At 36.6% G+C, this 16,184-nt stretch overlaps 1 protein-coding gene across 5 annotated transcripts in view; it reads right to left on the reverse strand.

The window, feature by feature from the left end:
* Positions 1–16,184, reverse strand: part of Myo61F (unconventional myosin 61F) — a 744,085-nt gene that overhangs the window by 101,240 nt on the left and 626,661 nt on the right. For all 5 annotated transcript variants that reach the window (XM_090391651.1, XM_090391648.1, XM_090391650.1 and 2 more), the window contains exon 29: positions 8,136–8,206. In XM_090391651.1, coding sequence (XP_090247777.1) covers positions 8,136–8,206 — 71 coding nt within the window. The remainder of the gene's footprint in view (positions 1–8,135; positions 8,207–16,184) is intronic.

Genomic DNA, 16,184 nt, shown 5'->3' on the forward strand with positions numbered 1-16,184 from the left:
CTCAGTCAAATACCGAGGAGACAAAATCAAGTAGCATTAACAAACCCCAAATTTCAGAACTTATACCAACATCGATTAAAAGTAATCCTAGAGAAAAAGAAACAGAAAACAGACAACTACCCATCTAAAAAAGATAAAAATAATGAAGAGGAGCAAGAAACAAAAGCGGAAAAACGGCCAAAGAAGAACCAGCACAGCTGCAACAGAGAATCATTGCTTCCAAACATTCCAGAACCCTCCCAACAGCCTGTAGATGGGAATGAAGAGATTGAGTTTCTTGAGTCCTCAGATGATGAAGAGGAAACTGGAAATGCAGGTCTTCCTCACATTGAGGGCCCACTAACAAATGAGCTGCTTCAGAGCTTTCTTAAGAAAGTTTGAGGCTCTTCACAAAAAATGCTGACACATGTGACTACACCGCCAACATCAGTGGCCTTATCATCCAGCTGTAAAAATTAAGAACCATTCTGGCAGACAAAAGAGGAAGAAAAATCTCAGGAAAGGAATATACTACCTGATCACCAGGCTTGAATCCCAGCGACAGGGTAACTATTCGCAAAGTGAGGATTACTCTGCCAAACTAAACCATAAAATGAGCACCTCAGTAAACCTCTCACTAAATGCTAGAGGATGTGCCACACCACTGAAAAACAGGCTCATCCTGCAGCATAACTTTTTCTGGAGGTTACTCAACAATACCAAGCAGCCTCAGGAGCCAAACTAAATGCACATAAAACCACAGGACTGTGGTGTGGCAAATGGACAAACCGAACCGATTCTCCAATGTCTGGTCACTGGTCTGCAGCAGGAAACAAGTACCTTGGGATTTACCTAGGAAACACACCCTCTTATTTGGATAAGAACTGGGAAACACTAATTAAACATTTCAAGCAAGGGCAGGCGGGTCTCTTTTTATGCGGTACATATGTTCCAAAGAAAACTTATAAAAACTTATAAAAAATCACACAAAACAGGCCTAAACTTATGTTGAAAAATCAGGGACATGTTCCACAATTTTCTGAAACTGCATAAAAACCGAAGCAATGAATTATTATTATTATTATTATTCCGGGCAACTCCAAGGAGTCGACAGACTCATCGAGGGAGGCCCTAACATCATGTCAAGAACAACTATTCGACATTCACACAGTATCTATCATACCTTGCCTTGAACTCATTCACGGTAATAGCACCCACAACAGACTCTGGCAGCTTATTCCACTCATTCACCACTCTCCAAGTAAAAAACCTAGCTCTAACACCCTTGTTAACCACATTCTTGCCCAGCTTCCATGCATGGCCCCTAGTCCTCCCACCACCAGTCCTATTTTCAAAAATATCTTCTGGATTAATCTTATAGAAACCCTTCAGTAATTTGAATGGCTCAATCATATCACCCCTTTTCCGCCTATCGATCAATTTTTGCAACCCACAAATCATCAACCTATTCTCATAAGGTTCATTCCACAGACCTGCTATCATCTTGGTCACTGGTCTCTGGATCTTCTCCACCTCCTCCCCATCCTTAAGAAACCCTGGCACCCATATCTGGGCACAGTACTCCAGATGGGGTCTTATCAAGGCTCGATACAGAGGAACAATAACTTGTTTGTCTCTGCATGTTAAAGTATTTTTCAGAAGGCAAGTGATTTGATGAGCTGATTTAGCCACTTTTGCAATGTGCCTCCTAAACTTAAATTCCCTATCTACCAACACTCCCAAATCCCTGGCCTCATCAATCTCCTGGAGTACAGTTCTACCAATGTGATATACTGCTGCTATTCTTTTCATCCCAAAATGCATAACCTTACACTTTGCCACATTAAATTGACATCCATTTTTCCTAGCCCAGACCTCCAAACTATCCAAATCATCCTGTAAAATTTTGACATCCTGTGCACTCACAATTGCTCTACCCAACTTTGCATCATCAGCAAACAAGTGAACACTTCCTTTCAGATCCTTTCCTATATCATTGATGAACAAATTGAAAAGTAGTGATCCAAGAACAGAGCCCTGCGGCACACCACTAGTCACAGGCCGTCTTTTGGACTCTACTCCTGAATAAACCACTCTCTGGTATTTCTCCATCAACCACCCTCCTATCCATCTCACCAACCCTATATCCATCCCCATCTGCTCCAGTTTACTGATTAGGGTTCTATGTGGTATCCTGTCAAAGGCCTTGGCAAGGTCCAGTAGAATCACTGTAAACCCATTACCCTTATCCAGTTCAGCCATCACTATGTTATAAAATGTGAGCAAGCTACTGAGGCATGATCTACCCTTCACAAAGCCATGTTGTCCCCATAAAATATCCCATTTTCATCTATCCAATCCTGTATTCTTTTCTTGACTAATTTCTCTAAGACCTTGACAATGATTCTTGATATGCTAATCCGGTTGGTAATTTACAACAGCAGTCTTGGAACCTCCTTTATGCAGTGGAACTATTTTCTCATCTTTCCACCCCCTCGGGACTAACCCAGACCCGAGACTCAAATTAAACAAAATGGTCAAGGGAACTGACAATTCTTTAGCCACTTCTCGTATCACACAAGCTGGTATACCATCCAATCCCACAGATGTATTGACATTGAGGTTATGCAATGGACTACTCACCTCCACTTCATTCACTACAATTCCTGTATAATCTATTGGTTCATTCATTTCTGCAATGTCACCACATGGATGATATATTCTTGCAAAGTGCTCACTCAGTAACTCAACTATATCAACTGATTCAGTTACCTCCCTACCATCGGCATTCTTTAAAATCATTCTACCATATACATTTTTCCTTTTACTTGCAACATATCGAAAAAACTGTTTAATTAAAATAAACCTAAAATCGCATTAAAAAAGTTTATGAAAATTCAGGAAAATAAGAATGCCTAAGGTTGTTTTAAAGCTTTATTCATTTAATTGTATTGAAAAGTAACATTTTTATTTTAGTTTTTAACATTCTGTCATTACAATTATGGTTGCAATTAGACAATATTCGGCAACGTTTGCTAACTGGTGCAAAATCACTTTCATCACCAGAATCAAATGAAAGCACACCAGATCTGTATGGTAAAGGCAATGGTTCTTCACAAAGAGAATTAGCTTCACCCTCATACTGTGCTGATTTTTTTCTTCTGACAATGTAAGCAGTGATTAAACTTTGCGATTAAACAAATTTTTTATACAGCTCACGATATCCAGAGTTCTTCAGCTCACGTTGGAATTTAAAGGCTTGTTCAGAATTTGTGTCATTAACAAGAAAATGATTTTCCCATTTTTTGCACAGTGCAACACCTTCTCGAATTATATTTGCAGTGAGGGGGACAGGTTTTTCTTCAGCTTCACTATCATTTTCTGGATCTTCGACGATATCTAAAGTTAATCAATATCCAATAATATCATCGTCACTTAAGGCATTATCCACAAGCAATTCATCTACATTGTTCTGGCTAAATGTATCAAAACCTTCTCCACCAATTTCATGTGTCAATGTAATGATTTCATCTGATAATGTAGATGTTTGCATGGTTGCACTGTTTACAATACATCCATGGCATGTACATCCTTGTCTCACACCAGATTTAACATTAAACCATCTTCCTGTACTTCCTTCAATTCTAAGTGCTGACTTACAACTCAAATAAAGATTAAGTATTGCTTCATATAATAGCCCATCGACTCCATATAACTGTAGCGTATTGAATAGCTTCTCTCTTGGGACCTTGTCGTATGCCTTTTTCATATCAACAAAAATTAAATATAGATCTTTGTTATATTCCCATGCTTTCTCAACTAACTGTTGTAAAGTGAAGATTTGATCCTGACAGCCTCTATTTGGCCTGAATCCAGCTTGTTCTTCACCAAGCTTTTCTTCCACAATTCTTCTCAACTGTTTCTCAGGTATACTGGCATAAATCTTGCCTGGAACACTTAGTAGGGAAATACATCTGTAATTCTCACATTCAGTTTTATTTCCCATTTTATACATGGGTTATGAGAGCTCTACTCCAATCATCATCAGGAATTCGTCCCACTCTCCAGGCCTTCTGAACTATGCAGTGCAGCCGCTCTAAGACTTTTATACGACCATACTTCAGCATTTATGATCGAATATCATCTACATCTGCTACCTTTCCACATTTCAAGCCTTTGATGGCTTTTTATACTTCAAGTATGGATATGTATTCCTGACTGTATGCCTGTTGAGTGTTTTTTACCACTGTGCGATCACTCTTGTTTCATTTTGCACTTTTTCAAAGTAATTACTCCATACTTCAAGGATATCTTTTTCTCCCATTTTCATGTCACCTTTATCATTTCTAACTCCTTTTACAGCACTCTTTCCTCCATTTCTAAGCTTCTTCAACAGCCTCCAGAATATCTTACCACCTTCTTGATATTTATTTTCTAATTTTCTTGCCAAAGTCCTCCCATGACTTTTATCTAGTTTTACACAGTGTTTAGCTTTCTTGCATTTGTCTCTGTATTCTCTAAGAGCACAAGCTGACTTATTTGCCAGGAACTTTTGATATGCTTTCTTCTTTTCCTTCACTGCCTCTTTAACTTCCTGTGCCCACCATGGAGTTCTGATTTTTCTATCCTTGCAGACAACCTCACCAGATGCCTCTCTGGCAGAATAAATCAATCACGGTTTTCTTCAACGTTTGCCACTGAATCTCCAAGGTTTGGTTCTTGTTCTCAAATTCTTTCATTTTTTTCTTCAATAATCTTTGTGTATTTTAGTCTACAGTTCACATCTGAGAGCTGCTCAACTTTTATTCACTTTAAAACTTTCTTACATGTCATTGTTTTCAATATGAAATTGAATTTTATCCAACTCAAGACTAAATAGTGATCGCTTCCGATTTCAAATCTCTGTACACTCTGGTGTCCTGCTCCAGGGAGAAAACACCACTATCAACAATAACATAGTCAATGAGACTTTTCTTATTCCTTGCCTCTTCTCTCCAAATGTGCACATTTGGAGGTCACAAAACTATGCACAAATGTGAATTTGTGCACATTTTTATGTTGGAACATGGTGTTAGTAATAACCACTCCATGTTCTGAGCAGAAATCCAACAAGTATTTGACATTTTTATTAGCTTTGCTCTTTTCTCCAAATTTTCCCAAAATATTTTTGTATGTCTGACAATCATTTCCTACTCTGCTTTTTTGATCCTCAACAAGGACCAACTTTTCCTTTTTCATTGTGTCAGTAGCTTTCTCTAGAGCCACAAAAAATTCCTCCACTTCTACCTTAGTAGCGCCTTGTGTGGGACCATAGGCACAAATAAGTCTCATTGTACAGTTCCCCATTCTGATATTTGCCCACATCACTCTATTTGAGACTGCCTGCCATTCAAGAAGATTAGCCTTGTATTTAGTTCAAAAGATATATTTCGGTGATTACACCAAATTTTTTATTATTCAGTTATACAAAATACTGAAATAATAGTTCCCGACAAGTTTCGTAAATCATAGTATTTACATCTTCAGGGGGTAAATTGTATAACTTAAAGTTTAATAATACAAATATAATATAATGCAAATCATAACCATCTGGCTATTCATAAAACTCAAATAACAGAATGCAGATATAAAACGTTATTGACGTTGAACAATACTGGACGATGTCACGTGTTCTTCTTCTCGTTCATACAGTCCAAGCTCAGATTGAGGTAGATTTTTTATTAGAGCTGACCACACTTGATGGAGAATTAAACCTTGATTTTTATTGCTTTGGGTTTGGTTTTTTAGCATATTAGCAGCTTCTTTAAATTTTCTTATATAACTGTTGTTTTCTATGTATGACATCGTCGTTTTTTGCCAGAGTACATCGTGTCCAATGGAAGTGGTATGGAAAGCAAGACCCATTTTTTTTCTCTTTTGTATTGTACGTCTTTTTGGTGTTCAGCCATGCATATTTCTCCAGATCTTCCTGTCTGTCCTACATAGCAAATCCCGCAAGAGCAATGGATTTTGTAGACTCCTGGTTTTTTAAGAGGATGATGAGGTGGTTTTGGTGGATGTAGGAATGTTGAGATTTTTTCCATAAATACAAATAATTTTCCATGAATACTATGGCTACTCCTTCTTTTCCTTGATTGTCATTGCCTGAATATAACATTTTATATTTATTGCTGAGAAATATCTCACCAGTTTTTGTCTTTTTTTGTTTTAGTCACCCCTATTATGTCGATCTGGTACTTATCTTCAGATAGCTCCATTTTTTTGCCATTCAGGCTTCTTATGTTGATAGTACCGATCTTTAACTCTGGTGATGTGGAGTTGGGGTGTGCTTTTAGATTTGTTCCAGTAGCTAACTTTTCACTGTTCGCCCTGGTTCCGTGGTGAAAACAACAGGGCTTTGTTTAACTGGGCGAAGCCCCAGCCGGGATGAAATTTTGTCATGTTGTACCATCATTTTGTATATTGGTTTAAGCCAATAAGAATACAATTTGGTCGGCTAAATCCCAAATTTCCAGCCCATCCTTGTTTGTTCAGTATCCAGGTAGATACCCAACAGGGTACACCACGAGAAGGTGAGGATTGGACATTAAGTCAGAAGCCCTGGTCGGTTCTCCGCATTCCTTTAAAGGCTATGCGGAAGTCTCCTCTCAGTTATATAGCTCTGACCCTTAAGCACCCCATTTAAAAGTGTACTTTAAATTTATTAATTTAAAAGTTTTATTAATTGTCAACAATTAATAAAACTTTAAAATCGAGAGTTTTTTTGCTTCATGTATGTTTCTACTTCTGGTACAAAGCAATTATTGAACCATTCAGTAAATACAGCAGTTGTTACCCAGGGCTTTGTATTAGCCATCCAATGTTGTACAGGCAGCTGTTTTAGATCTTTGTCTTTTAGAGCATGTGGTCTTAGAAATCGATTTACTAGGAGGGGTTTCAACATTTGATCTCCTGATGCATTGCTACAAAAGTAACAACGTTACTCGATCTTTGCTTCTTCAAACCCACTTGCTTTTTCCTCAGACTTTGCGATGTAAGTTCAACGAGGCATTTTCTTCCAAAACAATCCTGTTTTGTCAGCGTTAAACACTTGATCGGGACAATATCCAGAATCTTCAATAATTTTGACTAACTTCTCTTGAAAATTTTTGGCTGCTTCTTCATCTGCTGCTGCAACCTTGCCTGTGATCTTCACGTTATGAAGTGCATTCCTTTTTAAAAACCCGGTTTACCATCCTTTGCTAGCCCAAAATTCTTTATCAGCCTGGGACGCGGAAGTAGATAGCTCCAATTGCTCCATCTGTTCATAAAAACAGAAGAGCTTTTTGTTTAATTAAATAACCACTTATAGGAATTCTTCAATCCAAATTACGAGCGCTCGTTCCATGTTTTCTAATATGATGAGTACGATGATAATTTGGCACTTAGTTTTGTGCCAGAAATGACAGATTTTCTTATTGTGACTTCATTCTTTTTAATTGGTCTTATAGTAGATTCACTATAATGACCTTGCTTTAACCACCCATACAGAAAAAATATATCAAAACTATATGCTTCATATCCATATTATTTCTATAATATCCAAAATGTTATATTAACTTCAATGGACACTTTGTATTCATGTAATTATTGATGTATATAACAGTCAAGGCTGGTACAGTGGTTAAAGATTGAATGTGGAACTTTATAAAGTCAACTGAGTTTTCCAGTCATGCAGGTTGGTGAGCTCAGCACACTGAATGATGAAATTCATCTCACACTTAAAGATGTTCACAAAAGATTTATGTCCATGACAATATTCTAATCTGCAGCCTGTTAGTTGCAGAGTGGGTAAGCTAACTCAGTCAACTAGGCTGTCAATTTTGTAATTTTTGTAATTAACACAAATCCATTTTGATTTAATTAAAAAAGCTAACTGAAGTTTGCTATCTTTAGAATGTTTCAGCAGTCCCTGCTTTTAATGGATTAACTTTGCAACTGTTCTGTATAAAATAGCTATGACTTTTTCTACTATTTATTATTTTTTAATATTCATAATAAATATTAAACAAGTCAATGCATTTATTTCAATAGAGCAATCTGTATACATATATTATGTGTGTATACAAATCTAATTAAATTTACTAATATAATTGCAAATTAAGATTGAGTCTTACTTTGTCCTTTTTAAGTTCGTTTGGTATTCTGATAATCACTAAGCCATCGGTTAAATTACTCACAGAAATGCCTGAAAATTTGAAAATTTAATAATCAAAAATGTAAAGAAACCATTTGTAAACATGCATATGTACATACACACATGCACACAACACAAAGATTTAGGCATTTCAGAAATACTTAGTCTACACACAGTCAGTATGTTCAAACAATTGGATCTGAAATCATAAATTTAAAAAAGAAATCCTAGTCTAAAGATTTTTGGATTTTGAAACTCAGTATTTGTCAGTGAGAAAGCAGAGAAATTATGTACTACACATAATTTTCAATGCAATTTCTTTGGCAGCTGAGTGACATTTATACTAATAATTATTGACTTTGTGCTGCAAAAACAGTTTTCAAAAATGAAAAATGTGTAAAATCTACTATAAAACTCTCATATTTGGACCTTTTATTTTATTTTTATAAAACTTTCTTATGTTATGTCTACCCATGAAAAGTTGTAAACCTATAGTACATTAGTACTGTAGGTGGTCTAAGGATTTTTTTGTATTTTTTAAATTCATTTTTTACCTTATCTGGAAAACCTGCTCTAGAGAACAAAACGTTTTTCAAGCCCTTCAACCCTCCAATAATTGGGATGGTGGTCTTGAATTAATTAAATTCATCTACCACCTAAAAATTCAACAGCATTCAAACATGCAACCTGTTGAATAGCAGATACATTAGCCACTCATCCAATAAACATCATATAACTTCAAATTTGAGATATAATAATATGTATAATAGATAAGTTATAAGCTTCAAAATGCAAATTAAAATCACTACAAAAGTTTCAATAAAATGTGGTATTAGAAAAGAAAAAAATAATAAAAATACTTATAACGGGATGTGCCGAAGGCTTAGGTGTCAATGATCAGTCTTTTCATACTTAACAATATAAACACAATACCAAAGAACAAAATAAATGAAATTATCAATAAAAAATTTGATTTATTTTAAAGCTGCTAATATTTTACTAGATTTGAAATCAAATTCTTCAGAGCACAAAAATACTTCCATTGTTGTTCACAAAGGCACTCAATCAGATAATCTGCAAAAACAATTCAGATTGTATCAGAAAAAGAAATGATGTCCTTTGGAGCAAGACAAGGAAGTTTTTTCACAGTTATGTTACAGATAGTCTTAAAATGACTGCCTCTCAAATTTTTGGTAAATTAATGCACAGTCCATTAACATCAAGCACTTCCCTAACTTATTAAAGTTAGAAGAGTGCTTGGTGATTATGCTTACTTTAAAAATAGTTTTTACAATTTGCAATTTTCCATTTAATCCTGTGTGAAGGTGGGGGATATATCCAAAGCATCGTCAGCTAGTCCTGATTTATCATAATGATGACTAATTGCACATGTAGCTTTTATACTCTTCAAGACAGATGTTAACAGATTTTTCTATCTATTTATCTTGGCTTCTCATAGTAATAATCCCAAATGCAGTTATATGTTCTAAAGAGTAGTTGTTGTGAACAGATTTTCCTGTCAATTGATAATGTAGACCAAGTTACAGGCAAATGGGAGGAGTTATACTGGAGGAAGTAGGGGGGACAAGAGATCTGGGGTTGATGATTGATAGAAACCTGAAATTTAGGGGACATATTGCAAAGGTGGTTAAGGTAACACAGAGGATTGCTGCAATAATGAGAAGAACATTGACCTGCAGAGATAAAAGGGTTATCATTCCGTTGTATAAGACTCTGATCAGACCACACTTGGACTATTGTTCTCAGATTTGATCCCCAGGATTTGAAGGGGATACATTAACTGTGGAAAGGGTACAAAGGTGGATAACAAAGATGGTTTCAGGACTGTACAATGATAGTTATGAGGATTGGCTGAGGGAATGTGGACTGCAGAGTTTGGTGGATAGAAGAAGGAGAGGTGATAAGATTGAGACTTTTAAACTGTTGAGAGGTGGTTACAGGGTTGACACTGGGGAGTTCTTTCGCTTTGTTGAACAGTGGGAAGGAGTGATGACAAGAGGCCATCCCTTGAAGTTACAAAAGGAAACTGTGAGCAAGAGGGTGAGGAGTAGTTTCTTTGCATGGAGGGTGGTTGAACCATGGAATGCATTGCCTGATGGAGTGGAGAGAGCGAGAACAGTCAATGAGTTCAAGGATTGGTATGATAGACTTTGTGTTTCTTAGGGGGCGGGGACCTCCCCTTGATGATTCTTGATAGACTTTGTGTTTCTTAAGAAGGACCTCCACGATGAGTCTTTCGACTCCATGGAGGCCTGAATAATAATAATAATAATTTAAAAAAATAATTTTACACAATGTATTTTAGGTTATTAGGAATTATTAAGTATTTAGAATTATTAAGCATTAGAAAGTATTAGCATATTAGGAGGATAAATGCAATGAATGATGTGAGCTGTTAAAAGAAAAGTATTAGTAGTAATGAAAGATATGTGTTTATTTCATGACAATACTGGTATTTAAGTCTGCACTGTTCGAATTGAACGATTTTTTCTTTTTTTTGGTATAATTGTGTGGTATTTGTTTGGTATTTAGTTTGTCCAAAGTAGGCCAAAGTGCAGTTACAAGGAACTTTATACACTAAAGTATGTGTAAGAGGATAAAGTTGATCTTTAGGAAAATGGATAAAGGTAGCTAACTGCATAAGTAGTTAAAAAGTGACATGAGATCATATTTGTAGAGAACTTTAGCTATCTTATCTGACTCATGCTCAATATATATGATTAGAATAGTTTTGCTGTGACCCTGTGTGCTGGTTGTAGGAGGGATGGGGTGAATGTAGCATCTTGTTTTACATGGGTTATAGCCATTGGCTAAAAAAGTGTTAGGAATGTTGCTGAACTCGATTTTAAGGAATGTGTCATTTGAACAAATAGCCCTGGCTCGGTAAGTGTTTGAAGGATGCTATACTATTGGGATTACTGTATGTAGCTACCTTCCCTTATTGATTTAAAAATCAAGATGCAAGTGAAAGACATTATAATAATAAATAATGTAAGAAGTCACTTACACATATGTATTACTTATTTCTATAGAATTTTTTGCTATGTTTCATGACCGTTTTTGATGCAATAAAATAAGAAGAGACAAACATAAGAATGACTTGTCATCTTTAACTTATCATATAGTATAATCAAGTGAAAACTGTTTCAATAACTAGTCTAATCCAGAGTATTTTAGTAATAAAGTGTGACACCTTTTGATTACTTGTATATGGGAAATATATGGCTTTTGCATTACTTCAGCAATTTTATCTTTTTCTGGGTCTGGCTCCCATTGATGAGACTGCAATAAAGGTAGAAACCTGTCTGGGTGGTGGCCCTTCTAGTAATGCATAGTCTTTACACAGTCTTTACAGTAAGGATATGTGCCTTGCATTGGAATACTAAGGCAGTTGATGTGAAGTCATTAGCCTCTATATACAAGTAGCCCAGTATTGAATTTATTTACATCACACGCAAACTTTGTTTGCTTACACATGGATAAAGGATGAAATCAAGAATATAATTTCTTGGCATCTTTAACTTTAAGGGTGGTCTGAAAAGTTCTCGGCCTAACAATGAAAAAAAATGTATAATTTCAAAATTATTTTTATTTTTTGACGTAATCTCCCTTAAGACTAATACATTTATTCCAGCAATGCTCCAGCGCCATTATCCCGTCCCTGTAGTGGTTCTCGGTAAGATCTGGAAAATACCCCTCTACAGCTGCAATCACCTCTTGATTCAAAGAAAAACGCTGACCAGCAAGGAAGAGTTTTAGTTTTGGGAAGCGATAGAAGTCAGAGGGAGCCAAATCTGGGGAATAGGGTACATGTTCCAACAATTCAGAGTGTAGATCCCTTAATTTTCACATTGCCAAAACACTTTTGTGGGTAGGTGCACTGTTCTGATGAAAGATGATTTTTTTCTTCTGCAAAAGAGTCTTTTCTCAAGAATGTTTTTGTCTAGTCTGGTTAAAATATCGGAATAATATTCCCCAATTATTGTTTTACCCTTTTCAAGATAATTAATAAACAAAATGTCTTTAACATCCCAAAACACCGATGCCATGACCTTTCATGCTGATGGAGCTGACTTTGTCTTCTTTGGTGCTGAACAACCGGCTTCTGTCCAATGTTTTGACTGCTGTTTGGATTCTGGTGTGTAATGGTGAATCCAAGTCTCATCCATAATAATAAATCAACGCACAAAATCAGTTTTATTCTTGTTAAAATGCTCCAAGCACTGTTCAGAGATTTTCATGCGTGTGTTTTTGATTTGCTGTGAGCAAGTGCCACACCCATCTTGCGCAAAGCTTTTTCATTTGCAATTTTTCATGCAAAATATATCCTACGCGTTCCTTTGAAAGGCCTATAGTTTCAGCAATTTCATGCATATTGACTCGCCAGTCATCCAATACCATATCATGCACTTGATCAATGATTTCTGGTGTTGTTACACTTTTTTGATGTCCTTCAAGTGGATTATCTTCAAGGCTGGTACGTCAATGTTTAAACTCGGCAGCCCATTTCTTAATTGTTGAAAATGAAGGAGAAGAGTGCCCATAAACTTTTATGAACTTCGAATGAATTTCTTTTGGCGTTAAACCTTCTTTTACAAAGAATTTTATAACCACACGATACTTAATTTAACCATTTCAAGGGATACAGACAACACTTTTGCTTCAGACAGCTGTATGAAACAAACTACTTGATAGAATGACTAAATTTAACACACGTGAACCACAGTAGTAGGTTTTTTATTATGTAAATATTTCATCCTAGATATCTTAGGATATCATCAGTACAGTATGGCAATACTAGGAATGACAAAAAGAAAGGGCGCGTACATACAAAGGAATCCAAATTGCGTGCAGTGGTGCGTTGTGGCCCCTGAACTTAAATTAAAATTTAATTGAATTAAATAACTTAAATTAAATTAAAATTAATTACAGTTAAGTTATTATTTTACACAATTTTGTATGACAATTTCCCATACTTTAGTGATGGTAAGAACATCATTGCAGTTTAGATTTGGTCTGTGGAGGATTAGTTTAGATTAGGGCTTCAGCACTTTCTTTATATAAATGTTCATAATTATATGAAGATCTGTGTAGAAGTTTTGTCCTTTTTCAAATGGATCTTGTGGTTTGGGTTTTCAACTCCGTGTTGAGCGAGGCCTGATTTATTCGGTTTGATGAGGTGGATCTGGTCTTGATGTTCCGAAATGCATTTAAAAACTGATCTGCCTGTCTGTCCAAAATAAGAGAGTTTACAGGAGCATGGAACCTCGTATGCACCAGGTAGTAGCATAGATGAAAGTTTGTCTTTAGGCGAGGGTAACAAGTTTTGGATCTGGTTGATGGGTTTGTAGGTGGCAGCAAGATTGTATTTCTTCATAATTTTGAGAGCCGTTTGGAGATGCCTTTGATATAAGGTATGGGAATCCTATGGGGTTGTTCTTGTCTAGGTTGAAATGCGGAGAAATTGCTGATGATTTTTTGAGTTGTTTTGAGATTGTAACCATTTAGAGTGGCTATGTTTATAATTTAACTGTAATTAATTTTAATTCAATTTAATTTTAATTTAAGTTCAGGCTGCAACGCACCACTGCATGCAATTTGGATTCCTTTGTATGTACGCGCCCTTTCTTTTTGTCATTCCTAGTATTGCCATACTGTACTGATGATGTCCTAAGATACCTAGGACGAAATATTTACGTAATAAAAAACCTACTACTGTGGTTCACGTGTGTTAAATTTAGTCATGAATTCTCCACAGGTTTCTCCATATAATCATACTAGATAGAATAACTTGCGATTTCACATGGATGCTTATGACAGATGTATCAACTTAGAAAAAAAAAAAAATCTTGCCGATAGTGTTGCCATCTATGGTTGAGGCCAAGAACTTTTCAGACCATCCTTGTATAGTAAAAATGAACAACAATTAAATTGAAAGCACATGATATTATATGCACTTTGACTGCAGGAGGTTAACTCCATTTTCAATAATAGATATAAGGATAATTTAAAATAAATAAAAAATTAAATATAAAATATTTTAAATTTAAATAATTAATTAGTTTTTTTATGAAATACACGAATAGTGAGTATTAGTTAGGATAACTTCCAAAATTGAGATGGTTTAATGCAATATTTAAATAATGCATTTACATAGATCATCATCAATTTCCTAATAAATACCACCCCCAAGGAGTGTATTCAGGTTACTATGACTGCACTAAAATTAGTGATTTTTATCTGTTTTATTGTGTTTTTCCTTGAAAATTAGTGTAGATTTGTTAGTGTACTTTATGTTTTATAACATATTTTTGTAAAGATATTTCAATAATCAATAAAGCTTAAAATAGTGCCAAAAATGCATAGGTTATTGGAGATATTGAGGAGACCTCAAGGGGGGGCTCACTTTAGTGAGTATGGGCATGGCAAACCCGAGGTACCTGATGCTGGACCATGCCTTACTTCATGTAATATATATCTGTTATATTATTCTGTAGATTGGTCCCTCCCCTTCTTTCTTTGCTTCTTCCCCCTGATGCTATTAGAGTATTCGAGGGCTAGGGGTGAGTCTTTCCTATCTTGCTAAGTCATTTCATCTTATGCAGCCGCCGAAGGAGGCAAGCTAGTCTCAATAGGTGCCGGTCCTAAGCCCGGATAAATGCGAGGGATGATGTCAGGAAGGGCATCCGGTCGGAAAACTTCAATGCCAGCTCAAACTATGATTATGAGTCAAAGAGAAAATGATATAACGGCTAGGGCGTACCCCTTAAGCGACATGCAGCCACATCGCCCTACAGCTGCGAGAAATGGACGAGGGCTACCGCATCAAGGGCGGGTGCGGTTAAAGAAGCGAGCCCAGCAGGTGGACAGGATGTTGCGAGTGGGAACACTGACTGTTGGAAGCATGACTGGAAGGGGAAGAGAGGTGGCAGACATGATGAGGAAGAGGAAGTTGGACATTTTATGTGTGCAGGAGACAAGGTGGAAGGGGGGAAAGGCAAAGGAACTGGGAGATGGATATAAATTGTTCTACTCTGGAGCGAATAACGAGGGAAGAAATGGTGTAGGAATTGTGGTGTGGGGCAGAATGAAGGGTGAAGTACTGGACGTACGTAGAAGGAATGACAGGATCATGCGAATGAAATTGGGTCTTGGAAAAGAGCGGGTGGTCGTATTATGTGTATTTGCCCCGCAAGTTGGTTGTACAGCAGAGGAAAAAGATGGGTTCTGGAACGTGTTAGATGAAGAAATGAGGGAATTGGAAGAAAATGAGATGGTGATTGTCAGAGGAGACTTGAACGGACATATAGGAAGACAGAATAGAGACTGTGAAAGGGTGCATGGAGGCCACGGAGTGGGAATGATGAACCAGGAAGGAGACAGGGTTGTGGACTTTGCAGTAGCGTTTGATCTGGCAATTGTGAACTAGTTTTTTCTACAAGAGGAAAGAACATTTGATAACATTTAGGAGTGGTAACAACAGCTCACAAATTGACTACATTTTGACTAGAAGAAAACATCTTAAGGTTGTGACAAATTGTAAAGTAATTCCAACAGATCAAGTAGCACAACAAGCTGTGCGCAGACTTTAAAATAAGATCAAAGATAAGAACTTCTGGATGCCGTGGGATGAAGACAATTAAGTGGTTTCGCTTAAAAGAGGAGTGTGAGGAATCGTTTTAGGGAGAGGGTGTTAGAGAGGATTTCGGATGGACTGGAAAGTGTACAGGATTGGTGGAAACATAATTCAAACATAATCCTGAGCTGTGCAATCGAGGTGCTTGGTGAGACATCTGGAAAGTTTAGAGAGCAGAAGGAGGGTTGGTGGTGGAATGATGATGTACAAGTGGCAGTGACAGCTAAGAGGAAGGCAAAGCAGAAGTGGGATGAGTCAAGAGTGGAAGAGGACAGAGAGGTGTACAAAGAGAGAAAGCAAGAAGCCAAGAGAGTTGTGGCACAGGCGAAGGCCATGGCATATCAAGATCTGTATGATCAATTAGAAACAAAG

This window comes from Typopeltis vanoorti, chromosome 4 (genome assembly GCF_054136105.1).
Source record: "Typopeltis vanoorti isolate ZY-2024b chromosome 4, IOZ_Tvanoo_1.0, whole genome shotgun sequence".
Taxonomy (NCBI): domain Eukaryota; kingdom Metazoa; phylum Arthropoda; class Arachnida; order Uropygi; family Thelyphonidae; genus Typopeltis; species Typopeltis vanoorti.